A 25,985-nucleotide genomic window follows, 5' to 3' on the forward strand; every position below is an offset into this window, starting at 1 on the left:
CATCATGCTTGGTAAAGCAGACAGAGAAAACGAGGAAGACTGTTAACAAGATGGACTGACACAGTGGCCGCAAGAATGGGTCAAGCAAAACGATTGTGAGAATGGTGCCACAGTGGCTGCAAGAATGAGTCAGGCATAACGATTGTGAGAATAGCGCAGGACCGGGCAGTGTCTTGTTCTGTTGTACATGGGTCCCTATGAGTTGGAACTGACTCGACGGCACCTAACAACAACAACAAAGCACTCTTTCCGAGGAATAGACATCTCAGACATCATTCTTACTAATCAAAGATCAACTATGGGTGTTAAGGAGTCCCTGAGTGGCACAAACAGTTAAGCACTTGACTACTAGCTGAAAGTTTAGTGGTTCCTTTGAAGGTGGTGCCTTGGAAGAGAAGCCTGCCGATCTGCTTTTCAAAGGTCACAGCCCTGAATACTCTGACAGACAGGGGTTGCGATGAATCAGATCTGATGCAATGGCAACTGGTTTTATGGGTGTTAAATGGCTCAGGTTGGAGGAACCCTTTTTACTAGTGGCTGGCATTTCTTAATTGCTGTCGTTTTGGCTCTGACTCATGGTGACCTTATGTATAACAGAATGAAATGTTGCCCAGTCCTGTGCCATCTTCATGATTGTTGGTATATCTGAATCCACTGTTAAAAATCCATCCTCATTGAGGATGGCAGTTCTAGTGGAACTAGAACTAGTGTTAATTTGTGACTAACAATTCTACTCTGACACACTTGGAGTCGACTTGATGGCAACAGACGGTGGTGGTAGTAACCAATAATTTACCACCCTAAGCAGCATTAGGAGTCCCTGAGTGGTACAAACTCCCGAAAATCAGCCAATAAAATACCTTATGGATTACAACAGTCTGATCCACAACCAAAGGCGCTAACAACAAGCAGCATTAAACGTTCACTTGAAGCTTCTAAGTTACAGAGGAAGAAAGCTATTACTGCTTTGATCGCTTTCCTCTCTGTTTTGAATTCTGTCTCCACCCTTTCTTACCATTACTTGGCCAAAATATGGAAGTAAAAAAGCTTTTTAAAAGTTAATATTGCATTTTCAGGGATCCTGTGATCTCTCGGAGGAGGGGTGCAGTCGCCCTCTCCGGTTGCGGGCTGGACACAGGCACAGGACAGGAAAAGTGTCCAGGAAGGGGCCACTGAGACACAGCCCGAGTTTGTAGCGTCCCAAAGGGTGGAGGCAACGACCTTGTCAGCATATGACACTCACAGTCCCTGGTCCGAGCTCTAGACTGCGGCTGTTCCTCCCCCTTCCCCCACTCCCCGCCAGACACTTACGCCCGACCCCGCCCGTGCGGTAGGTTAGGAGCCTGGTGTCGCGACGCTGGGGGTCGCCTCACTTCCTCCTCGTTTCCCTCAAGAAAACGAAACAACTACTAGCCGCCGAACACCCAGGTGCAGTAGCACTCGGGGACTCATTCGCGCATGCGTATCCTGTTCGCCCTAAGGGAGGTGGAAAGGGCGCCAGGCGGAAAGAGGAAGGGCAGTGGTTGGACCAGAAGAGAGCCACGCCCACCGCGTAAACGTCTCTACGCATGCTCCGAGCTCTTGCTTCTGGTACTTTCGACCGCGTCTGGGTGCGGTGTGCTGAGTTCGCGTCAAGACATCGGAGGTGGAGGTTGCGAGTTTAAGGTTCTAGAGTAGGTTGGCTAAGGCTTTTTTTAGTCCTAAACTTTGATAGAGAGGCGTTCGTTGGGCCTTTCTCTTCGTCTTGAGTGGGGTGTCGACAGCCTGTGGTAAGTTTTCTGGTGGTGAGGTAGGTCCCGGAGTTACCCCAGGTGTGGGTGGAAGGAAGAGTGCTGGGCCCTGCGTGTTGCAAAAACTGGAACCGGTTGCGGGTGGGAAGGCAAGCGTTTGGAGTTGGCTTCGCAGAGTCACAGACTTCATCGGGGTTTTAGGGCTCGTTTGTTTTCGCAGGGCCTGGCCGCGCCTGCGCCGTAGCTCGGCCTCCCGAGGCCGCCGGGCGGGTAGCTTCCGGGAGGGGACTGTAACCTGGGCGCGGTGACCCGCTTCCGCACTTCACCCTTTTTTTTTTTCCCCCTTGTTTGTAAGCAACAACCTGAGTTTTCGGGAAGTGGTTCTTCTCGAAGAAGTGGTTAAAGCCGCAGGCAGAGATGTCTAACTACGTGAACGACATGTGGCCGGGCTCGCCGCAGGAGAAGGAGCCCCCCACAACGGACCACTCCAGCCGCCTGTCGTCTTCGCGGACCAGTAGTCGCTCCTCTTCCAGAAGCTCTCGGTCCGGCATCAGCGTCTCGAGTCGGTCGTCGTCCCGCAGTCGGAGCCTGCTCCGGAGAAGGGACAGGTCAAGGTCTCGCTCCCGGAGGCGCCACCAGCGGAATTTCAGGCGTTACTCGCGGTCTTATTCGCGCAGCCGCTCGCGGTCCCGCAGCCGCCGGTACCGAGAAAGGCACTACGGGTCCTCTGGGAGCTATTACCGTCCTTCTTCGCGCCACCGATCTCGTAGCAGGTCTCGCTCTCGAGGGACGTCCTACTATAGAAGGGCCTACGCCCTCACGCGGGGACGACGGTACTACGGCTTTGGCCGCACGGTGTACCCGGAAGAACACCGAAGTTGGAGGGAGAGATGCAGGACGCGGTCGCGGAGCAGAACCCCTTTTCGCTTAACTGAAAAAGGTGAGTTACCATTGAGAGAGGCGCACAGTTCTTCTTTTTCGCCTTTTCTACACATGGCAACAGTATATGGATAGGTTAGGGAACTGAAGCCGCTATATAATTTTAATTCATTATCTTTGCATGAAATCTACGTATTTTTGGGCTGGTTGGCTGATTAGCTGATCAGCACTACAGTAGTATCAAAAGCCTATTTTTGAATAGGCAGTGTTCTTATTTCTCCGGATTAAAGGTCTGTTAAAAAAATAAATAAACCCATTGCCTTCCAGTCCATTTTGACTTACAGCGACCTTAAAACAAAACAAAACCTGTTGCTGAACATGGTGGGGGTTAAATAAACGGCTGTGGGTGGAGGAAATTCTCTTTACTTGTGGAGCCTTCTTACTGTTTTAATTAGTGATCTGCCCTAACTAAGCAGTTTCTGCTAATACCCACTGCTATCAAGTCCATTCCGACTTACAGCAATCCTATAGGACAGAGTAGAACGGCCCCATAGAGTTTCTGAGGAGCTGGTGGATTTGAACTGCCTACCTTTTGGTTGACAGCCTGAGCTCAAACTGGATAAGGGAACTCTAAATTCACAACTTTTCTGTAAATTTAAAACTCTTCTAAAATAAGTCTGTTACCACAAAACTGAAACTCAAATACGAATATGAAGAGAAAGCAAAAACAGTATGAAGTTCAGGCCTTTCGTAAGGAAAATTTAATTGACATTATTTAAGGATGCTTGTTATATTTTTCTTAGCAAAAGAGGTAAAAACTTGTTTCATAAATCAAAACCTTTTGCTGTTTTGAGTCAATTCAGACTCATAGCAACTCTATAGGACAGAGTAGAACTGCCCCACAGGGTTTCAGAGGAGTGGCTGGTGAATTCAAATTGTCGATCTCTTGGTGAGCAGCCGAGCTCTTAAACTACTGCGCAACCAGGGCTCCTTTTTCATGAATAGTTACAGTTTATATAAAACAAATGATAAAATTGTCTATATTTTTAGTGAAACTTATGTTTAGTTCGTGATTTTGAGTCCTTTTGGGTACTAGTGAATTTTTTTTATGTTTTGTAGATCGAATGGAGCTGTTAGAAATAGCAAAAGCCAATGCAGCAAAAGCTTTAGGAACAGCCAACCTTGACTTGCCAGCTAGTCTCAGAACTGTGCCTAAAGAAACAAACTGTGGAACAGCTGCACCAAATAATGCTGTGAAGTTTGAGGTAAGTGTTCCATGTTTATCCAAAGGAAATACTTGGAAAAACTAACAGGAAGATCTGATTAGCCATTTTTATTTGATTTACTTTAGATTACATTTCTCAGAAAGACTAATATAATTTGCTAATTTCAAAATAGTAGATCTGAAAATACTAGAAATGCTGTTATCTGTGAAAATGGAAGTTACGAACTTTATATTTTGGTGACCAACCATCCCATGTTGCCTGGGACTGTCCCAGAGAGTCCATGGTCCAGGAGCTCCTGTTGGGTGCAGAAAGTTCTGGTTTTCAGCAGTGAGTTGTGGACAAGCTACCTAAATGTCAAAAATAACAGATCTGAAGATACTAGATAGGCTCTCACCCATGGAAATGGAAGAATAATGGACTTTATTTTGGCTTGACGAAATACTAATCACTGTTATGCCCTGTTAATATATTGTAATTGGTACTTGGTTTGATATCTATATAATTAACAGATACTTGTAAACTCTAGGTTTTACACATAATTTATCTGTAGCTTTCATTTGCAGCATTATGTTCCCACAAATTCTGTACTCAACATACAGTATAGTTTACCTGCTTTATTTCTGTCTTATAGAAATCTTGAATGTGGTCTCCAGACATTGATGAAGAAAATCTGTGGTAATTGATACATGGGCTAAAGCATCAGAGGTTTAAATAATTTGAAGTTTACGTTCACACATAAAAGCTTAGCTTTTGGTTAGTAGATTGTGTGCATGCTAGAATTTGGGTCAGGTACTATTTGGATAAGGTACTAAAAACAGTTTTTAAACTAATCGATGGTACACTTTGTAACGGTGTTGCATCTGTGAGATAGATGGTCCTTCATAATATATGTAGTATATTCCAGATGTTTAGAGAGATTACTGAAGAAGAGACCTGATTCACTTGCAGATGAGTTTATTGTAATTTTCCAGAAATGTGCAGGGTATGCACTGGCATATGACACTGTATTTGTGTGAAGTTCAAAGCTTCAGATATATAACCTTAAGGTTTAAGGGAGTTAGGAATTTATGTTCATATTTGTTTGTGATTTATGTTGAACTTCAGGGACTGCTTAGGTTTTTTTTTGGTAACGAATCATTTAAGTTTCAAGTGTCTGGATAAAAAAATGTAGAAGAGTCAGTTAACATGGAACACAGACAAGATGAGCTATCTAGATGAGCCTACAATTGGGACCCTGATGTGGGTTTTGTTTGCTATTAGTAGACAAATAGGGTCTTAGTTGAATGGCTTATTCAGATGGTTAGGTGGCTAAACAGGCAAATGCCATAGTTAGTTGAAGAAATAAATTAGAAACTATGTATTTTCTGGTATGACTTTACTCTTAAAAGTTATTTGAATTTGGAGTAGGGGGATAAGGTTATTTGTAGTATGGCAAATAATACCTTAATCAAGCTTTTAAATAAATTTTCAGGGGAAACCCCAACAGTACTTTGTTATTTAGGCAGATAATTATATAGTTAAAGGCAACTTCTATATGCAACTGAATTTGTATACTACTTGTTACACAGTACTCAAACCAAGGGCATGCTTTTAAAAAATGTACTTTCTTACCTGTCTAGCTGTCTGAAAAGCTAACCAAAGATGGAACTAAAAGTCCCAGTGAAAAATCTTTCCAGCAAAGAAGCATAGCTTTTAGCTCTAATTTAGTAAGTACTATCTAAGCATTGGACGTTCAGAAATCAGATTTGGAACGTAACTAGTATAATGTAGGCTTTTTTTTTCTTTTGGAAGGCTTATTGTTTTGTGTTTGTGGTGATCATTTGGGGGTCTGTTAAACCTCTCTGTAAATACAATTTTACAAAATACAGCATTTATATTTTTGTGCCACTTTTACAGGTGACCAGTATAATGGGCTCCCATCTCTCAAATCCACATTGTTTTCAGTATTTTGCCATTCTATCTATTCCCTTTATACTTTTTTAAATTGAAATATTTTAAAAGCAGAACTCAGAATATCTCAGAATCAGATAAGGGCTTAAAAAACAAAACATCAAAACTGTTATGATACCTAATTGTCATAACATACCTTTTGCATGTCTGATTTCCCCTAATAGTTTTCTTATGGTATTACGGATTAATTGAATCAAGTTATGAACGAGGTCCATACTCTGCATTTGGTTGATAAGTCTTAAGTCTCAATCTTAGATGTAATTTCTGAGTGTTGAATGTATGTGTTTGGGAATTTGACATAAGAATTTGTTCTCTTACAGAATTCTGTAGCAAAGCCAGCACTTGAGAAAGCAGCTAAAGCCACTGCCGGAGAGACTTCTTCAGGATCCCCAAAAGTAAATAAGAAAAAAAGTCCGTATGAACTGTGGTTGCCTGTGTAAATGAAGAAAGCTAATGGCTAAGGTTGTCTGAAACTGCACTTTATTGAAAGTTTCTAGCATTAACCCAATCTCTCTGAGCCACTTAGTGGTAATTGTTGCAAATAAAAAACCCAACATGAGAAGATTTAAATACTCAAATATTTAAATATTAACATTTTAGGTTTGTCTTGCAGATGTGAGATAGCACACATGGTCCAGAGGTTACGAACAGGTGGGAGTCTTGTATATACTATATTTGTACATATTTTGTATAATTGGTTACGTAGAAGTAAAATTTGTAAGACACACGTGGTAATTGAATATTGAACTGTGTTTGTGTTATGTATATTTGTTAATAAATGCCATTGTTAAATTATTTTGGTGTCACTTTATCCTGTATATGTTACCTAATTCCCAAGTGTGGTCCATGGACTGATAGGGGCTTTGCTGGCCATTGAGTGGAAGCTTGTTAGAAATGCTGAAGCTCAAGTCCCTACCCCAGACCTGAGTCAGAATCTGAATTTTTTTAAAAGTTCCCAATTGATTTAGATACTTATTAAAATTTGAAAAGCTTGACCTAAAATTTATGCACTACTAGAGTAGTATTACCCTGAAACAGTAATAAGGGCTTCAGGGCAGGAAACTAAGCCAGAAAGAAGTTGAAATGGAAACTCAATAAGCTGTAGAATCTGAGATTTAATTGTATTTCTTTATTCTTAGTGCTTTTTAAAAGCTCCTCCTTACCAAATTGAAATTCTTAGGTTAAAAAAAAAAAAATGCTATTAGGATAAAAATATGCATGAGATTCAATTTGCCCTTGAGGGATTTTCTTTTTTTTAAAGTACATTGGTGGTGGTTAGGTGCCGTTATGTTAGGTACATAGCAACCCTCCTATGTACAAAAAATGAAGCACTGCTTGGTCCTGTGCCATCCTCACAATTGTTGATGTGTTTGAGCCCATTGTTGAAGCCACTGTGTCAATCTCTTTGAGGGTCTTCCTCTTTTTCAGTGAGCCTTTTATCAAGCAGGATGTCCTTCTTCAGGGACTAGTCCCTCTTGAGAACATGTTCAAAGTATGTGAGAGAAAATCTCACCATCCTCGCTTCTAAGGAGCGTTCTGGCTGTACTTCTTACAAGACTTCTGGCAGTCCATGGTATATTCAGTATTCTTTGCCAGCACCATAATTCAAAGGCATCAATTTTTCTTTGGTCTTCTTTATTCACTGTCCAGTTTTTGCACATACATGAAGCTATTGAAAGTACAGTGGCTTGGGCCAGGTGCACCTTAGTCTTTACAGTTGACATCTTTGCTTTTTAACACTTTAAAGAGGTCTGTTGTAGCGGATTTGCCCATGCAGTACGTCCTTTGATTTCTTGACAGCTGCTTCCATGGGTGTTGATTGTGGATCCAAGTAAAATGAAGTCCTTGACAACTGCAATCTTTTCTTCATTTATCATGATGTTGCTTATTGGTCCAGTTGTGAGGATTTTGGTTTTCTTTATGTTGAGGTGTAATCCATACTGAAGGCTGTGTCTTTGATCTTCATCAGTAAGTGCTTCAAGCCCTCTTCACTTTCAGCAAGCAGGGTCCTGTCATTTGCATTATCACAGGTGGTTAGTCTTCCTCCAGTCCTGACGCTGTGTTCTTCATACAGTCCAGTTTCTAGGATTATTTTTTGTTCAGCATACAAATTGAATAATTATGGTGAAAAGGATACAACCCTGATGTGCACCTTTTCTGATTTTAAACTGCACAGTATTCCCTTGTTTTCTTCAAATGGCTGCCTGTCCGTTGATATACAGGTTCTGCATGAGCACAGTTGTTCTGGAATTCCCATTCTTCACAAAGTTATCCCTAATTTGCTGTGATCCACACAGTCAAATGCCTTTGCATAGTCAGTAAAACCCAGGTAAACATTTAAGTGTAAGTATCCTCGTAATTACCAACTTTGCTTCCTCCTTTGCCACCATTTTAACAAATTGAGAAATGATGACAGATTTCCAGTAAACAGGGATAACATGTTAAAGAGTATGATGGGGAGAATATTAGAGGGTCAACAGAAAAATTACTCAGGAAAAGACAAATACCCAGAGAATAGAATGAATAGATAATAGTCATGTTTTTTATTTACAGGCATGGCACATAGTTAATCTCTTGTTTATGTGATTATTCTGACTTCAGGTTTTCTGTCCTATATTTCCCATAATTACTACTCAAACCATATGTTCCAATTTTTTAGTTACAGTTGAAATATTCTTAATACCTGTTGGTTGAAATAAGGTTTAAATTCCAATAAAGCTTTTTTTTTTTTTTAATTGTGCTTTAGATGAACGTTTACAGAGCATATTAGTTTCTCATTAAACAAAAGAAGCCCTAAGTTCATCAGTAGAAGTTGATAAGTTCTAAAAAGATAACCAGTGAAGGTCCTTAAGATGGAACTTAAGTTAGTCTTAACATTATAGGAAGTTCTTTTGGACAGAGCTGCTCTGAAGGATAATTTGACACTAAAAACCAGAACCAGTTGCTGTCTTGTTGCATCTTAACTCATGGTGACCCTTGTGTGTGTGTCAGTAGAACTGCACTCCATAGGGTTTCATGGCTGTGACCTTTTAGAAGCAGATCACCAGGCCTGTGTTCAAGGTACCACTGTGTGGGTTCAAACCACCAACCTTTAGGTTAGTAGATAAGTGCAAACTGCTACCTAGGGACCAGTATCTCTATTAATAGGACTTATATTACCATCTTCTGTTGTTTATCAGCCCATCATTTATTAAATCAGAGCTTCTAGTATATGGAGAGTATACAAGCGTGCTCTACTTGACCCAATCTTAGTCATGTTTTTTATTTACAGGCATGGCACGTAGTTAATCCCTTGTTTTATGTGATTATTCTGAGTTCAGGTTTTCTGTCCTATATTTCCCATAATTACTACTCAAACCATATGTTCCAATTTTTTAGTTACAGTTGAAATAAAATATTCTTAATACCTGTTGGTTGAAATAAGGTTTAAATTCCAATAAAGCTTTTTTTTTTAATTGTGCTTTAGATGAACATTTACAGAGCATATTAGTTTCTCATTAAACAATTAATACACATTATTTTGTAACATTGGTTGCCAACCCCACGATGTGTCAATACTCTCCCCTTCTTGACCTTGGGTTCCCTATTACCAGCTTTCCTGTCCCCTCCTGCCTTCTCGTCCTTTCCCCTGGGCTGGTGTGCCCATTTAGTCTCATTTTGTTTTATTGGCCTATCAAATCTTTGGCTGAAATGTGAACCTCAGGAGTGCCTTCAGTACTGAGTTGAAAGGGTTTCCGGGGCCATACACTTGGGGTTTCTCCAGTCTCTTGTCAGAAAATCTGGTCTTTTTTTTTTTTGAGTTAAAATTTTGTTGTACATTTTTCTCCAGCTGTCTGGGACCCTCTATTGTGATCCCTGTCAGAGCAGTCAGTGGTGGTAGCCAGGCACCATCTAGTTGTGCTGGACTCAGTCTAATGGAGGCTGTGGTAGTTGTGGTCCATTAGTCCTTTGGACCAATTAAGCCTTTTTAATTACCACATTTTATACATACTTTAGTAATACTTTGACCAAATGTTTTAACTTGACTTTCTTCCAAGGGGTATTTACTTGTTGAAATTTGGCAGTTTTACAAAATGCCCTAAGAGCATCAGTCTCCTACCTCACATGCTTGCCTCAGCAGTCAGCAGATAAATGTACCTGGGGCGTGGGGCAGAGCATGGGACAGGCAAGCATATGTAATTGTGACTTCTGGGGAAAGGTAGCTACTGCCACCTTCTTGCAAGAAAAATTATCAATTTAGCGTCCTACCTCTGAATGCTCCCAAGTTAAATAGGTCAAGTGAAATATATGACAAATTTCAGGACAATGATGACTCAACGTGTGTAGCTAATATTTAAGATTAGCGGCTTCATACATTAAATACACGCTTTAAACAAATTCAAGGCAGATTTATTTAAAACAAGTACATATATATAAGCATGACAATACACAGACATTCATAGAAACTTAGAATACTTCTTTACATATTAGAAAGGCATACATAGAGAGTCCAGGTTTTTTGGCATAATTTGGCAGTGACACTTCACTACCCTGGTTTTACCTCTCCCTGCACATCAAAACAGTTCCTGAAGGAGATTAGACAGCTGTTCTCTTTCCAAGTTTTGTTTAATTTCAGCTGTATATTTCCCATAGAATCTTTCTGCCTTCTTGTTGAATTTGGCTTTCCTTTCATTAATGTAGTCAATATCTGCATCATCATTATAAGGGTGTCTCTAACAATACGGAAATAAAAGCTGCCTTCCTTTTTGGAAGCAATACCTTAAGAAAAACATTCTACAAAGAAACCTGTTTAATGAACTTTGTTGACTTTCATTTTAATTTATAAGTTAGTACTGTCAGATGATCTGGATTGAGGATTGGGAAATAACTCAGATTCATACTGAAATATGAGGGCAGTAAATATGTTACTGGTGGCACAGTGGTTAAGTGCTCAGCTGCTAACTGAGGGGTTGGTGGTTTGAACCCACCAGCCACTCTGCAGGAGAAAGATGTGGCAGTCTGCTTCCATAAACTGTGAAGATGATAGCCTTGGAAACCCTATGGGGCAGTTCTACTTTGTCGTATAGGGCTGCTATGAATCAACTCAATGGCAACGGTTTTAGTATGTCACACCACTTTGACACAGAATTTTCATGTATACTCTGTTACCTCTGCCTAATCCAAAAGAAATATGGTGAATGGGACCATTCTTCAAACTAGTCAATTATGAGTCAGCGACATCAGACACTACAGAAATGAAGCCTGAGCATGTGTATTTCTGAAAAAGTTCTCAAAACGATTCCAACGTGCTGCCAAGGTTGAGAATCACCGGGCTAGATGTTTCATCTTGGAAGATAATTCAGCCCTACCGTCTGTAAGGCCGACTGGTTCAGCTTCCTCGTCCCTCTGTGAACGCCGCATGGGCCTGGCCAACTGAGAGGTCTGAGTTGGCCTCCGGGACTACTCACCCGCTTCAGGTGCAGCTCCTGGCATTTGTGCAGTCTCTGTTCGCGTTTCTGAGCAGCCAGCTACTCGGCCGCCGGAGAGGGGTTGCTCTTCTTCCACGCTGTTCACCGGCACCTGCAGTGATGAGGGCAGATTTTCAGAGGGGGCCGGCTCAGCTTCTAGTGACCGGGTCTGGGGCCTCCACCTCTGACCCCACAGTGTCTTTGTCTCCCTGCCCCAGCATCCAGGCATCACCTCCACGTCTTGACCTGACTTCTATCCGTAAATGCCCCCTACCCCTGTCCTTGCCTCTAAGGAGCATTCTGGCTGTATTTTTTCCAAGAGCGATTTGTTCCTTAGAGGCAAGGATGGCGACACTTCGTCTCACATACTTTGGACATGTTATCACGAGGGACCAGTCCCTGGAGAAGGACATCATGCTAGGTAAAGCACAGGGTCAGAGAAAGAGAGGAAGACCCTCGACAAAATGGATTGACACAGTGGCTTCAACAATGGTCTCAAACACAGCAACGATTATGAGGATGGCACAGGACCGGGCAGTGTTTCGTTCTGTTGTACATAGGGTCGCTGTGAGTCGGAATCCACTCAACGGCACCTAACAACAATAATACCTACGCTTGGGCAAGGCCCTGTCACCTACCTTCTCAGCAGCCATCACACAGTAGAGCTTTATTCTCCAGATTTCGGGCAACAACAAATAACTTTGTCGACTCTCTGGCTCACTTCCGGTTGTCGGGTCGCTGCAGTTAAGGGAAACTCGCAAGAGCTGAGGAACCAATCCCCGCCCCGAGGAGCCCTAGGCTGTATCCGATTGGATACAGGCCTAGGCGCAGCCTCATTGAGTAGCGAACCGTAGGGATGTGCAATTGACACAGCAGAAAAGCGTGGGACGGTGGGATGTTTACCTCCTGTGTGGGGATCGTAAAAGGAAATTCGAGGAAGAGGGATAAGGGAGGAAACCACCAAATATGTGAGAATGCAGCACAAAGCGCATTCTTGTAATTCAGATTTCTCCTTACCCAATCCAAATTAGGCCCACAGTTGCCGTCACATCCTATTTTAATTCTCTGCATAGCAGTTTATTGACTCTCCCCCAATCCCCTCCTCCCACCCCTCGGCACAACGTAAACATCCTAAGAAGAAAGTCTGTTCCTATATTATTTGTAACTTATTCTCTGCGCCCCGAACTGCACCAGGCACAGAGTATGAGTTAGTTTCATGCTGTTGAATGAATGAATGAACAAACAGATTGACTTGGGGCATTTGGGATCTCTCCTCAAGCATCTGCATGATACACAAAGATTTCTTGGATTAATTTGAGGCTTTGACTTCACATTTCTTCATGAAACATCATTGTCCGTTTATTCACCTATTTGTTCAATAATGAACTGTATAATCATTCTGGGGTTATGTAATTCGTATATTCTTTGGCTCCTTAGGTTCCTGAGTAGCGCAAACAGTTTGTGTTTTGTGCTTGACTACTAACCTAAGGGTTAGTGGTTCCAACCCACCCAGCGACACTGCGGATTACAGCCAAGAAAATCCTATGGAGCAGTTCTAATCTATAACACTTGAGGTCACCGTGAGTTGAAATAGACTCAACAGCAACGGATTTGGTTTTGGTTTATTCTTTGGCTCATCACTTATGAAAAAAATAATAATAAAGTAACATCCATGTCATATGATGATTTGAGGACAAATTAGTTAATACATGTAACATATTTGTGACATATATTAGTTAATATATGTAAAGTATGTACTGGATTATATGAAGAAGAACGAGGCATCAGGATTAAAACCTGTGATATGCAGATGACACAACCTTGCTTGCTAAAAGTGAAGAGGACTTGAAGCACTTACTGATGAAGATCAAAGACCACAGCCTTCAGTATGGATTACACCTCAACATAAAGAAAACCAAAATCCTCACAACTGGACCAATAAGCAACATCATGATAAATGGAGGAAAGATTGAAGTTGTCAAGGATTTCATTTTACTTGGATCCACAATCAACACCCATGGAAGCAGTAGTCAAGAAATTAAAAGATGCATCGTGTTGGGTAAATCTGCTGCAAAAGAGCTCTTAAAAGTGTTAAAAAACAAAGATGTCACCTTGAAGACTAAGGTGTGCCTGACACAAGCTATGGTGTTTTCAATCGCCTCATATGCATGCGAAAACTGGACAGTGAATAAGGAAGACTAAAGAAATGATGCCATTGAATTATGGTGTTGGCAAAGAATATTGAATATACCACAGACTGCCAGAAGAATGTACAAGTCTTGGAAGAAGTACAGCCAGAATGCTCCTTAGAAGCAAGGATGATGAGACTTCATCTCATGTACTCTGGACATGTTACCAGGAGGGATCAGTTCCTGGAGAAGGACATCATGCTTGGTAAAGTAGAAGGTCAATGAAAAAGACGAAGACGCTTAACAAGATGGATTGACACAGTGGCTGCAACTAAGGGCTCAAACATAGCAATGATTGTGAGGATGGTGCAGGACTGGGCAGTGTTTTGTTCTGTTGTACATGGATGGGGTCGCTATGAGTCAGAACTGACTCGCTGGCACCTAACAACATTTGTGACCAGTGCTTGGCCCATAGAAATGCTGAGTAATTGTTGACTTTTCCCAGTTGAAGTCAGATTTATCCCCCTCCTACCTCAGATCTTCTTAAATGTCTCTTTTCAGGGAAGCCCTACCCTCCATCACCCCCAAAAGATCAATTTCCCCTGTAACAGCCCTTCATACTTATAATCCTTCTTTGCAACACTTACGTAAATGTAATTAAGTGTGGAATTGCTTGTTTGATATAGTTAATTTAAACGGGACAAATTTCTTGATAGCAAATCTAGCAGAGTCATAGGCTTTTATTTTTTTCTATAATATGATTTGATAGAGAAATCCTACAAATATTGTATTCTTTAGGAATACAGAAATTTCTATTACAAAAATTATTTTCAGTAAGACCACTAATCATAATTATAGCTTTTAAAGATTATTGTATCAGTCAGGGTCCTACATACTTAATCGAGGTAGTTAAGGAGATTTTGATAAAGCATCTATTTAAAGTGTGGACTGGGTTAAGAGAAACCAACAAAAGATAGTGAAGCACCAGTGGGAAACCACTGCTACCCCTAGATTTAAAAAGGCAAGGGGAGGCAGCAGCTATGGGAACCCAGAGTACATTGATAGGAGAAGGCCTTCAGACAGAAACTGTGACTAAAGAAACGCAGCCAGCCTGTTATCTAGCCAGGTAATAAATAGCCTGACCTCATTTCTTCTGGACTTTAGATCTGTAGGTGCCACCCATTGGCAGAACCCAACAAGAAGAGGGCAAGGGAGCTTATTGACACAATCCATACATGCCAGTCCTTGGGAGCACAGAATAGGGTGGAGACTGGTGGAGAGTAGTTCTAAAAGAGAAAAAAGAAAACACCTAGCACAATTCCTTTCACAGGACTAGGCAAGAATTTTTAAAATTTACAAAGTCTTAAAAGAGCTATTTGTTCACATTATATTTATTAATAGAGAACAGAACAAGTTGTATGGCCAATGGAATTTTCCAAGGTGGTGAATGATCTTCCATCCTGTGTGCTCTTCTTACCATGTGACATTGACACTCCTTGCATCGACTTGGAACATCATCGACTTGAATCTGTGCCTATGGAGGAAGTGACACTATGTGACTATGTGAACTTCTGAAGTTGCAAAGGTGACACAAATTTCACCTGGTTGTCTTGGTATAAAAATGGCATGGCATCAGACCTCCTCGTCTAACTGCAGGAGAGGGGAGGTGAATCAACATCAGCAGCATCAGCCCAAGGCTGATTCCCATAAGGTGGAGGTCAGACATACCTCCACTCTCCAACTATTTTACCAATTCTGATACCAGCTGTCCCTCCCATGGCACTCTCTACTTCTCTGGTGGGTTTGATAATTTGTTCCAATGGCCACACAGAACTCACAGAACATACTTACAGTTAAGTGGTTTATTAAGGAAGTAACAGGTTACAACTCAGGATCAGGATCAGGAAGCGCGTAGACAAAGTCTCCCGTCTTCAGTGCAGGACAGCTCTGTCAGCTCCTCTAGGCTGTGCAAGCAAGCAGGCCCTTCTCAGCCATGCAGGTCTCCTCTTGGCCCCCTAAGGACAGGATCATTTTGGCTCCCTCAGGACAGGCCTTCTTTCTCAGGCCTTAGCTCTCAGCCTGGCCTCTGTCCTGCTTGGGCAAGTGTTACAAAGTTATTTAGCTAATCCAGTAAGTGCCTGAAGGCACCCCACTCTGCCAGGAAGCCTCCTGCCTGAAAGCACTCAGTCCTCTTGCTCTGTGAGTCGGCATGCCCGTTGTAGCCACCTTGCTCAGTGGGTCAGGAAGCCCACTGTGCCATCTCGCACCAGTCTCCTGGTTCTGCTGCTGCTGTTTCTCTGCCGCGGGACTCTGCCCCTACTTCTCGATGTCTCATGCTGTCTCCCGGGTCTAGTAGGTTCTCAGCAGAGGGACCCTGGGTCCAAAGGACTTGCTTCACTTCTGACTCTTCTTCTTGTTAGTAGTGAGGTCCCCCTGTGCATCTGGAATTGCCTCCCTTTAAGCCTAGCAGAATAGCATAACTGACCAATCCCCTACAAGGGTTCCATGCACATTATTTGCATTATTAGTAGGCAGTCCGATCCCCTTGGTGGGCCACAAGCACCTTATTTGCATACTCCCACCTAATCATCCAGTGGGAGCCACAAGATCATGACTAGAAGGGCCACACAAAGTAATTCACTACACCACACTTGGGATGCTTCTTCTTGGAATCCAGACACCATGCTTCAAGGAAGGCCAAATGGAGAGGTCATATGTAGGTGTTCTGGATGACGAGTGACATCAATTACCAGAGATTTGAGTGAGGAAGTCTTTCAATGACTCCAGTCCCAGCCACTGTCTGACTGTAACTGCATGGGAGACTCCAAGCGAGAAGTCCCTAGTTGAGCCCAGTCAATTCCAAAAACTGTGAGAAATAATAATAAAATGATAGTTGTTGTGTTAAGCTACCAAGTTTTGAAGTGACTTATTATGCTACAATAAATCATACAGTTTGAAATAGTTTTGAAGCATCACACAAATTCTCATATTGCACAGGAAAACAAGATGGATATTCCTGTAAATGTTCTTAATACATTATCTTATAAAATCAGATTTGTTATGCAATTTTTACCACACAAAATGTTGCCTTTCCTTTCTATGCTGCTTTTTTTTATCTGAGACTAAAGATTACACACACACTGTAATCTAATGTTTGTACTCACCTAAATTCCTGAGAGAATCAGGATCAGCACAAAGCCGGCTCCTGTGAGGTTGAGGTAGACATACCTCCAATTTTTCACCATTTCTGACCCCAGCGGCTCCCCCCTACTTCCCCTCCATGAACTCTCTACTTCTCTGTTGGGTTTGATAATTCCTTGCAATGGCCACACAACTCACAGATTATACTCACAGATGTGTGGCTTATTATGGAAGTAACAGGCTACAACTCTGATCAGGATCAACTTGGAAGTAAGAGGATACAACCCAGGAAACAAGATTTAACTTTGTTAATCAGGATCGCTTACAATCAGGACAGCTCTCAGCTTCTTTTTGGCTATCCCCGGGGGCAGACCCTTCTCTTGGCTGTGCATGTGCCCTTCTCTGCCTGCCATTGGCCTCTGTGCTGCTAACGGGCACAACTCATGGCCGGTATAGCAGCCCGCTTGGTTGCTGTCCTCCTAGTAGTAGCTTTCTGCTGTTGCTGTTGGCTCTGCCGATGGGCCCCTCTGGGCTTTGCCAGACCTATCTGCCACTTGGGCAAGTAGTACTGCTCTTTTGGCTCCACCTCCAAGTGGCCAGAGGCACCCTGCTGTGCCAGCAAGCCTCCTGCCCGAAGGCAGTCAGCTCTCTCTCTCGGTGGGTTGGCAAGTCAGTCCCATGGTTCCTGCCACTCACACTGCTGCTGCTGTCTGGTGCGGTAGTCAGTCCCGTGGTTCCTGCCACTCACACTGCTGCTGCTGTCTCGTGCGGTCTCCTGCAGTCTTCAGTCTTACAGCTCTTGACCTATATTACAGCTCTTTTAGGAAGTTCCTTCTGTCTCCCATTGCCTCTCTCTGAGAATGGGTTTACTGCTTGTATAAGCAAGCTCCTTATCAATTTCAAGGCATGGATCTCCCAACAGGACCATAAACCAATGAATTCCTGCAGGGCACTCATCCTCTTGGGTGGTCTTATGCACCCTATCTGCATGGTAAATTGACCAATCCCTGCAAGGTGTGTAAAATAGACCAATCACTAGGCAGGCTGTAGCCCAACCTATCATTTTTGGCAGAATTATAAACCCAAGGCCAGAAAGCATATATATAAGGAGAAATCCATTGCAATGCACACACACACGTGCACACACAAACACAGTAAACATCCCTCAGAAGGTTACCATTTACTTTAGTTTCTTGTCTATCCTTGCAGAATTCTTTATGCAAAACAAAAATATATTCTTAGCAACCGTTCCCCTTCTCCTCCACCTTCTTTAAACGTAGCATACTATATACACCAAACCAAGGTCCCTGGGTGATGCGAGGGGTTTGCAATGGGCCGCTAATCTAAAGATTGTCGATTCAAACTCACATTAGTGACGCTGCAGAAGAAAAGGCCTGGTGATTTGCTTCTGTAGAGATTACAGCCAAGAAAACCCTATGGAGCAGATCTTTCCTGTAATACATGGGGTCACCATGAGTTGGAATCAACTTGAGGGGAATGAGTTTTTTTGTTTTTTTTTTTTGGTTTATATACACAGTTCTGCACCTTGCATTAGTATGTTTTGGAAGTCTTTCCAAATTAGTACACAGAAAGTTGCACCATTCCTTTTTACGGTTTCATAGTGGTCCAATGAATGAACTATATTTAATCAGTCTTCTATTGACATTCATTTGGGTTGTTTCCAATTTTTGCTATTACACACACATGCACACACACACACACACACAAAAGCTGAAATCAACAACCTTGTAGATAAGTCCTTTGATATTTAGCAAGTACACCTGTAGGGTAGATTCCCAGAAGAGGGAGAGCTGGATCAAAGAGTAAATGCATTTGTAATTTTTATAGATATTGACAATTGCCCTCTCTAGAGGTTGTTCTAATTTGCAGTCCCACTAGCAATATATAAATTCCTGTTTCTTTGCAATGTCACTAACACAGTGTGTTGTAATATTTTTGGATTTTTACCTGTCTTATAGGAGCACTAAACTTTAAAATTATTTTGCCAATTCCAAAAAGCAAAAACAATAACCCACTGAGATTCTTATGGTACTAACATTACATTTATAGACTCACTCGAGATAGACTTTTGTGATATTAAGTTTTTATAATATTAAGTCTTCCAGCCTGCGGTGCAATAAATTAGTTAATGTGGCCCTGCTAGCCATAGTCTTTGTGACTCACACACAATGATTAAGTGGGACTATGCAAATAAGGTGTATGGAACCCTAATGAGGGGATTAGTCAGTTTTTCCATTCTGCTAGGCTTAAAATGGGCCATCCCAGAGCTGGGAAGGGAGAATCTCACCACCACCAAGAAAGAAGAGCGATGAGAGGAGCGTGTCTTTTGGACCCGGGATCCCTGTGCTGAAAGCCTCTTAGATCCAGGAGACAGAGAGAGAGCTGTACCACTGAAGACGGCGAGAAGCGGCAACAGAGAAATGGCGGGATCAGAAGCAGGAGACAGCGCGGTGGGTTCCTGGCCCACGGAGTGAGAAAGCTGAGCGCCTTTGGACAGGGCACTTTGTGTAGCTAGGTTTGCCAACTCATGGAGCTAGAGCTGTGCCTTCAGGCCAGGGCTTACTGGCAAGAGTGGGGTGCCTCAGGGCGCTTATTGGTAGAGCTAAAAGAGTTTTGTAACACTTGCCTGAGAGCAGGGCAGAGACCAAGGGGCCAGAGAGAGGTGAGCCTGCCGGCACGGCTGAGAAGAGCTGTCCTAATCAAAGAACTATATCCTGAGCATTCCTTAACCTGAATTGTAACCTGTTACTTCCCTAACAAACCCCATAATGTTGAGTATTGTCTGTGAGTTCTGTGTGGCCACTGCAATGAATTATTGAACCCAGCAGAGAAGTAGAGAGTGCCATGGGAGAGATGGTTGGTGTCAGAATTGGTAAAAAGGTTGGAGGGTGGAGGCATGTCTGACCTCTGCCTCATAGGAATCAGGCTTGGGCTGTTGATCTTGATTCTCCCTCCCCCTTACGAACTTAGAGGAGGTCAGACCCCTCTGCCAAGCCATTTTTACACAGCCAGAAAATAGGTTACCCATCATCATTTATTCAGATTTAATTTTTTTGCACTTCAAATTATTTTGTAATTTTATTCATGTAGATCCTTTACCTTTAAAATTTTATACTTAGATAATTTTTCATTTTAGAGATTGTTTTTTCAGTTTACATCTAATTTGAATTGCCATGAGGTTGATCCCAACTCATAGTGAACCTATAAGACAGAGCAGAACTGTCCCATAGGATTTCCAAGGCTGTAATCTTTACAGAAACAGACTGTCAGATCTTTCACCTGCAGAGCAGTAGGTGGGTACGAACTGCTGACCTTTCAGTTAGCAGCCAGTAGCCAACTACTTAACCACTGATTAGTGGTTGTTAAGGCAGAAAAATAGATTTTTAATGTATTCATCTTGTATCCTGAACTTTACTGAATTATTTTAATAACTTTAGCACTGTTAAAATTTGGACATTGTTTCTCTGCTGGGCAGAAGGGTGAACTAGATAGGAAGGGCCTTGTTCTCCTGCTGCTTACAATGTTGCTGGGGGAACAGAAAATGAACAATTAAACAGAAAATAAAATATTTGTCTGTCAGTTTGTCTTACTGTGGTAGCTTGTGTGTTGCTGTGATACTGGAAGATATATGACTGGTATTTCAAATACCAGCAGCATCACCCATGGTGGACAGGTTTCAGCAGAGCTTCCAGACTAAGACAGACTAAGAAGGAGGACCTGGCAATCTACTTCTAAAAAAACTGGCCAGTGAAAACCTTATGAATAGCAATGGAACATTGATAAAGTGCCAGAAGATGAGCCCCTGAGATTGGAAGGCACTGAAAACACGACTGGGGAAGAGCTCCTTCTCAAAGTACAGTCGACCATAATGATGTGGATGGAGTCAAGCTTTCAGGATCTTCATTTACTAATATGGCACAATTCAAAATGAGAAGAAACAGCTGCAAGCATCCATTAATAATCAGAATGTGGAATGTACAAAGTATGAATCAAAAATGAAATGGAAAGCTTGAAGATCAATATTCTTGGCATTAGTGAGCTGAAATGGACTGGTATTGGACATTTTGAATCAGACAATGATATGGTCTACTATTCAGGAAATAACAAATTGAAGAAATAGCATTATATTCATTATTAAAAAAAAGACAAAACTTTTTTTTTCAAGATCTAACCTGAAGTATGACACTGTCAGTGACAGCATAATATCCATATGCCCACAAGGAAGACCAGTTAATAGGGCTATCATTCAAATTTGTACACCAACCACTAATGCCAAAGATGAAGAAATTGAAGCTTTTTACCAACTTCTACAGTCTGAAATTGATCAAACATTCAATTAAGATGCATTGATAATTACTGGTGACTAGAATACAAAAGATGGAAACTAAGAAGAATCAGTAATTGGAAAATATGTTCTTGGTGATAGAAACAACACTGGAGATCAAATGATAGAATTTTGCAAGACCAACAACCTATTCATTGGAAATATCTTTTTTCAACAACACAAATGGCAACTATACACATGGACTTTGCCAGATGGAATACACAGGAATCAAATCGACTACATCTGCGGAAAGAGATGATGGAGAAGCTCAGTATTACCAGTTAGAACAAGGCCAGGGGCCGACTGCAGAACAGACCATCAATTGCTCATATGCAAGTTCAAGTTAAAGCTGAAGAAAATTTTTAAAAAGTCCACAAGAGCCAAAATACAATCTTGTGTATATCCCACCCGAGTTTAGAGATCATCTCAAGAATAGATTTGACACACTGCATATTAATGACTGAAGACCAGATGAATTGTGGGATGACATTAAGGAAATCATACACGAAGAAAGCAAATGGTCATTAAAAAGACAAGAAAGAAAGAAAAGACCAAAATGGATGTCAGAAGATACTCTGAAACTTGCTCTTGAACATGGAGTAGCTAAAGTGAATGGAAGAAAGGATGAAGTAAAAGAGCTGAACAGATGTCAAAGGCCTGCTTGAGAAGACAAAGTAAAGCATTATAATGAAATGTACAAAGACCTGGAGTTACAAAACCAAAAGGAAAGAACACGCTCAGCATTTTTCAAGCTTAAAGAACTGAAGAAAAAAATTCAAGCCTCAAGTTGCAGTATTGAAAGATTCTATGGGCAAAATATTGAAAGATGCAGGATGCATCAGAAGAAGCCGGAAGGAGTACATAGAGTCACTGTACTAAAAACAGTTGGTCAACACTCAACCATTTTAGGAGGTAGCATATGATCAAGAACTGATGGTGTCTTAGTCATCCAGTGCTGCTATAACAGAAATACCACAAGTTGATAGCTTTAACAAACAGAAGTTTATTCTCTCACAGTCTACTAGGTTACAAGTCCAAATTCAGGGCATCCGCTCCAGCGAAAGACTTTCTCTGTTGGCTCTGGAGGAAGGTCCTTGTTATCAATCTTTCCCTGGACTAGGAGCTTCTCTGTGCAGGAACCCCAGGCCCAAAGGACAAGCTCTGCTTCCAGTGCTGCTTTCTTGGTGGTATGAGGTCCCCATGTCTCTCTGCTTGATTCTCTCTTTTATATCTCAGAAGAGATTGGCTCAAGACATAATCTAATCTTGTAGATCTCATCAACATAACTGTCGCCAATCCATTTCATTAACGTCATAGTAATAGGATTTACAACACATAGGAAAATCACATCACATGACAAAATGGTGGACAATCACACAATACTGGGAATCATGGCCTAGCCCAATTGATACACATATTTTGGGGGGACACAATTCAGTCTATGACAGATGGTATTGAAGGAAGAAGTCCAAGCTACACTGAAGGCATTGGAGAAAAACAAGCCTCCAGGAGTTGACAGAATACCAGCTGAGATGTTTCAACAAATGGATGCAGCGCTGGAGGTGCTAAGAAATTTGAAAGACAGCTACTTGGCCAACCAACTGGAAGAGATCCATATTTGTGCCCATTTCAAAGAAAGGTGATCCAGCAAAATGTGGAAATTATCAGACAATATTATTAATATCACACACAAGTAGTATTTTGCTGAAGATAATTAAAAAAACAGTTGCAGCAGTACATCAACAGGGAACTGCCAGAAATTCAAGCCGGATTCAGAAGAGGATGTGGAATGAGGGATATCATTGCTGATGTCAGGTGGATCTTGGCTGAAAGCAGAGAATACCAGAAAGATGTTTACCTGTGTTTTACTGACCATGAAAAGGCATTCGACTGTGTGGATCATACAAATTATAGATAACATTGGGAAAAATGGGAATTCCAGAACACTTAATTGTGCTCATGAGGAACCTGTACATAGATCAAGAGGTGGTTGTTTGAAGAGAACAAGGGGATACTGCGTGGTTTAAAAATCAGGAAAGGTGTGCATCAGAGTTGTGTCTTTTCACCATGTTTACTCAATCTGTATGCTCAGCGAATAATCCAAGAAGCTGGACTATATGAAGAAGAACCTGGCATCAGGACTGGAGGAAGACTCATTAACAACCTGCATTATGCAGATGACACAACCTTGCTTGTTGCAAGCGAAGAGGACTTGAGGTACTTATTGATGAAGATCGAAGACTACAGCCTTCGGTATGGATTACATCTCAACATAAAGAAAAAAAATGTCCTCACAACTGGACCAATAAGCAACATCACGATAAATGGAGGAAAGATTGAAGTTGTCAAGGATTTCATTTTACTTGGATCCACAATTAGCACCTATGGAAGCAGCAGTCAGAGAATCAAACGAAGCATTGCATTGGGCAAATCTGCTTCAAAAGACCTCTTTAAAGTGTTGAAAAGCAGAGATGTCACCTTGAAGACTATGGTGTGCCTGATCCAAGCTATGGTATTTTCCATTTTCTCATATACATACGAAAGTTGCACAATGAATAAGGAAGACAGAAGAATTAATGCCTTTGAATTATGGTGTTGGCGTAGAATATGGAATATGCCATGGACTGCCAGAAGAACTAGCAGATCTGTCTTGGAAGAAGTACAGCCAGAATGTTTCTTAGAAGCGAGATGATGAGACTTTGTCTCGAGTACTTTGGACGTGTTATCAGGAGGGACCACTCCCTGGAGAAGGACAGGGTCAGCGAAAAAGAGGAAGACCCTTAATGAGGTGGATTGATACAGTGGCTACAACAATAGGCTCAAACATATTAAAGATCGTGAGGATGGCGGAGGATCAGGCAGCGTTTCGTTCTGTTGTACAGGGTGTCGCTATGAGTTGCAATCGACTGGAAACCACCTAACAACCACAACAAACGCTTACGTGAGACAAGATAGCCACGGAAGACCTGCCTCTCGAAGGGTGACACAAGCTAAACGCGAATGGAAAGCACTTTACATTTATAGGGAACACGTAGATTCGGTTATTTTCTACTACGACTCCTTTGGGAAAGTCCTTCTAGCTGCCATCCTCCTGCCTTTTCCAACACTTCCCTCTTCCAGCCCGGCCCTGCCCCGTCCTCCCCCTGCGGCTTTCTGCGGCGGCGCAGGGCCCAGGCCTATCAAAACCAGCTCACTGTTAAAAGGGGCAGCGATTGGTCCTAATTCTTGAAGGTCGCCAGGAAAAGGCGGGGCTGCATAGCAGCTTATTAACATATATGGGCGGAGCGCTCGGAAGGCTGACGGAAATGCTCGTTGTTGTTGCGGAAGTGAAAAGGGAAAGGCTGCGATGGCGGCTGTGACTCAAGCTGAGACGGTGGGTGCCATCAGCCCGGCTCAGAGGTTTTTGTTGGGGAGGAATACAGGGAGGCAGGGGCGGGGCGTTGGGGGTACAAGGTCTGCCGCGGCCTGTCGGGACCGGCCGGGAATCGGTCTGGGCCGAACTGGAATTAATGGAGGCTGCCCCTCCTGAAGCCTGTCCTTCTCCCCGCAGTTACCCGTGGACCGCGCGGAGGAGGAGGAGCCTCTCAAGGCGACCGAGGAGCTGGCAGCCCAGAAGCGCGAACAGAGACTGCGCAAATTCCGGGAGCTGCATCTCAAGCGGGTGAGTAGTCCCGGAGGCCAACTCAAACCTGTCAGCCAGGCCTGTGCACGTTGGCGGAGGAACTCATTTGCGACAGGAAGTCGAACCAGCGCTCCTTACAGACCTTAGAACTGGATCATCTTTCTGTCTTCCCCTAGTCTGATTTAATTTATCAGTTAGGTCCGGAAGGCTCTATTACTGACAGCCTCCCTGCTCTATGATTCTAACAAGCCCTTCATTTTACCTAGGGAAATTGGGAGCACTAGAGACTAGAAGAAACCTGACCAGCGCCGCTTAGGGTTGGTTGCCTTCTCATTCAAAAACATTCAGTTAACTTCTAATAAAAGTCTGCAGTACCATGGCTCAGCCAGTTGGTGGGGAACCAGATGATTACGTTAAGGCCTCTGTTTTTAAGTAGAGGAGACAGCTTTATAACCAGAAATTATATTGTGCTAAATGCTATGGTAGAGGTAGGAGCAGAGCACCTTGGTAGTGAGGCGGAGGAGGAATTAATGCAGTTTTGGGGGTGAGGCGAGGCTCCAGGGAATGCCTCATATAAGAAGTGACACTTAAGCCACTGTTTGAAAGTAGGATATTATCAGACAGAGGAATTGGAGGAAGAGGTATCCAAGCAGAGAGAGCAAGTGCAAAGGAAGAGTTCTCGTTAGGGATGAGAGTCCAGCAAACAGTTGGGTGCAGTGGAGTGGGAAAGAAAAGAGCAGCCCCTGACTATTGTCATCTTGGAGCTGGCACGACTATCTGCTTGACAGTGGTTTCACAGAACTCCACCATAATTCTGTGACTACTGGACTGAGACAAAGACAAGAACACCGTTCAAACCACAGAAATGAGCACCCATCCCCCTCTTCTGGCTAACAGGAGTAACTTACTAGGAAATACAGCATTAGTTTCCATTAGTCCCACCTCCTTGGGTACCAGTCAGAGAATTTCCCTCGCTTTCTGACAGTGCCCAGTTCAGAGCAAACTCAAGCTTCCTTGACCTTTACCCTGAATCACCTGATACAAATCCAAATCCTGTAACCAGCTCCTTCTAACAGTCCCTCACTGAAATACCTATGGTTCCCCATGGTGTGCTGTCTGCGTCAATGCAGTAAACCTAACTTTGTTAGACTACCGGTGTGTTCTTGATGTCTGACTAGAGGGTACTGCCAGCGCCAAGAGTGTGTAAGGGATAGTAGTTGAAAGGATATCTTTCTTTGCCTAGAAAAAGCAAGTCTAATAAACACTCTTAAATATTTACTTGGAGGGATTGTGTAAAGAACATGTGACTGGAAATTAGGAGACATGGCTTCCTGGACTAACTCTGCTACCAGCCTGTGTCCTAAAAAACATCTAACAAGTTTTTCTTTTTTTTTTTTTATATTTTATTGTACTTCAAGTGAAGGCTTACAGAACAAATAGTTTCTCATGAAACAGTAGTACACATGTTGTTTTATGACATTGGTTAACAACCCCACAACATATTAACCCTCTAAAT

At 42.4% G+C, this 25,985-nt stretch overlaps 2 protein-coding genes and 1 long non-coding RNA gene across 8 annotated transcripts in view; 2 read left to right on the top strand and 1 right to left on the bottom strand.

The window, feature by feature from the left end:
* The first annotated feature begins 1,569 nt into the window (after positions 1-1,569).
* On the top strand, positions 1,570-6,981 carry RSRP1 (arginine and serine rich protein 1). Of its 5 annotated transcripts, XR_002824249.1 has the most exons (6): positions 1,570-1,769; positions 2,086-2,670; positions 3,729-3,874; positions 4,467-4,510; positions 5,455-5,541; positions 6,106-6,157. XR_002824249.1 is itself a non-coding variant. In XM_023732099.1 (5 exons), the coding sequence occupies exons 2-4, from the start codon at positions 2,148-2,150 to the stop codon at positions 4,473-4,475; spliced, it is 678 nt and encodes a 225-aa protein (XP_023587867.1). In that variant the 5' UTR covers positions 1,570-1,769; positions 2,086-2,147; the 3' UTR covers positions 4,476-4,510; positions 6,106-6,981. The 5 variants fall into 5 exon arrangements, 3 of the variants coding, with proteins under 3 accessions (XP_023587867.1, XP_004377159.1, XP_023587866.1); XM_023732099.1 differs by lacking the exon at positions 5,455-5,541 and having other exon boundaries at positions 6,106-6,981; XM_004377102.2 differs by lacking the exon at positions 4,467-4,510 and having other exon boundaries at positions 1,572-1,769; positions 6,106-6,981.
* Positions 6,982-10,537: 3,556 nt separating this feature from the next.
* On the bottom strand, positions 10,538-12,250 carry LOC111820718 (uncharacterized). The gene is made up of 2 exons (XR_002824231.1): positions 11,871-12,250; positions 10,538-11,344 (listed from the first exon to the last, which is right to left on the bottom strand). It is a non-coding gene; the product is annotated as an uncharacterized LOC111820718 (long non-coding RNA).
* Positions 12,251-24,102: 11,852 nt separating this feature from the next.
* Positions 24,103-25,985, top strand: part of SYF2 (SYF2 pre-mRNA splicing factor) — a 13,960-nt gene continuing 12,077 nt past the window's right edge. Inside the window, exons 1-2 of one of the 2 annotated variants that reach the window (XM_023732100.1) lie at positions 24,103-24,220; positions 24,398-24,508. In XM_023732100.1, the coding sequence (XP_023587868.1) occupies positions 24,194-24,220; positions 24,398-24,508 (138 nt within the window). In that variant the 5' untranslated portion in view covers positions 24,103-24,193. The remainder of the gene's footprint in view (positions 24,221-24,397; positions 24,509-25,985) is intronic. The other variant, XM_004377257.2, reaches the window with a different exon arrangement.

The sequence above is a fragment of the Trichechus manatus genome, unplaced genomic scaffold, assembly GCF_000243295.1.
Source record: "Trichechus manatus latirostris isolate Lorelei unplaced genomic scaffold, TriManLat1.0 scaffold00048, whole genome shotgun sequence".
NCBI lineage: Eukaryota > Metazoa > Chordata > Mammalia > Sirenia > Trichechidae > Trichechus > Trichechus manatus.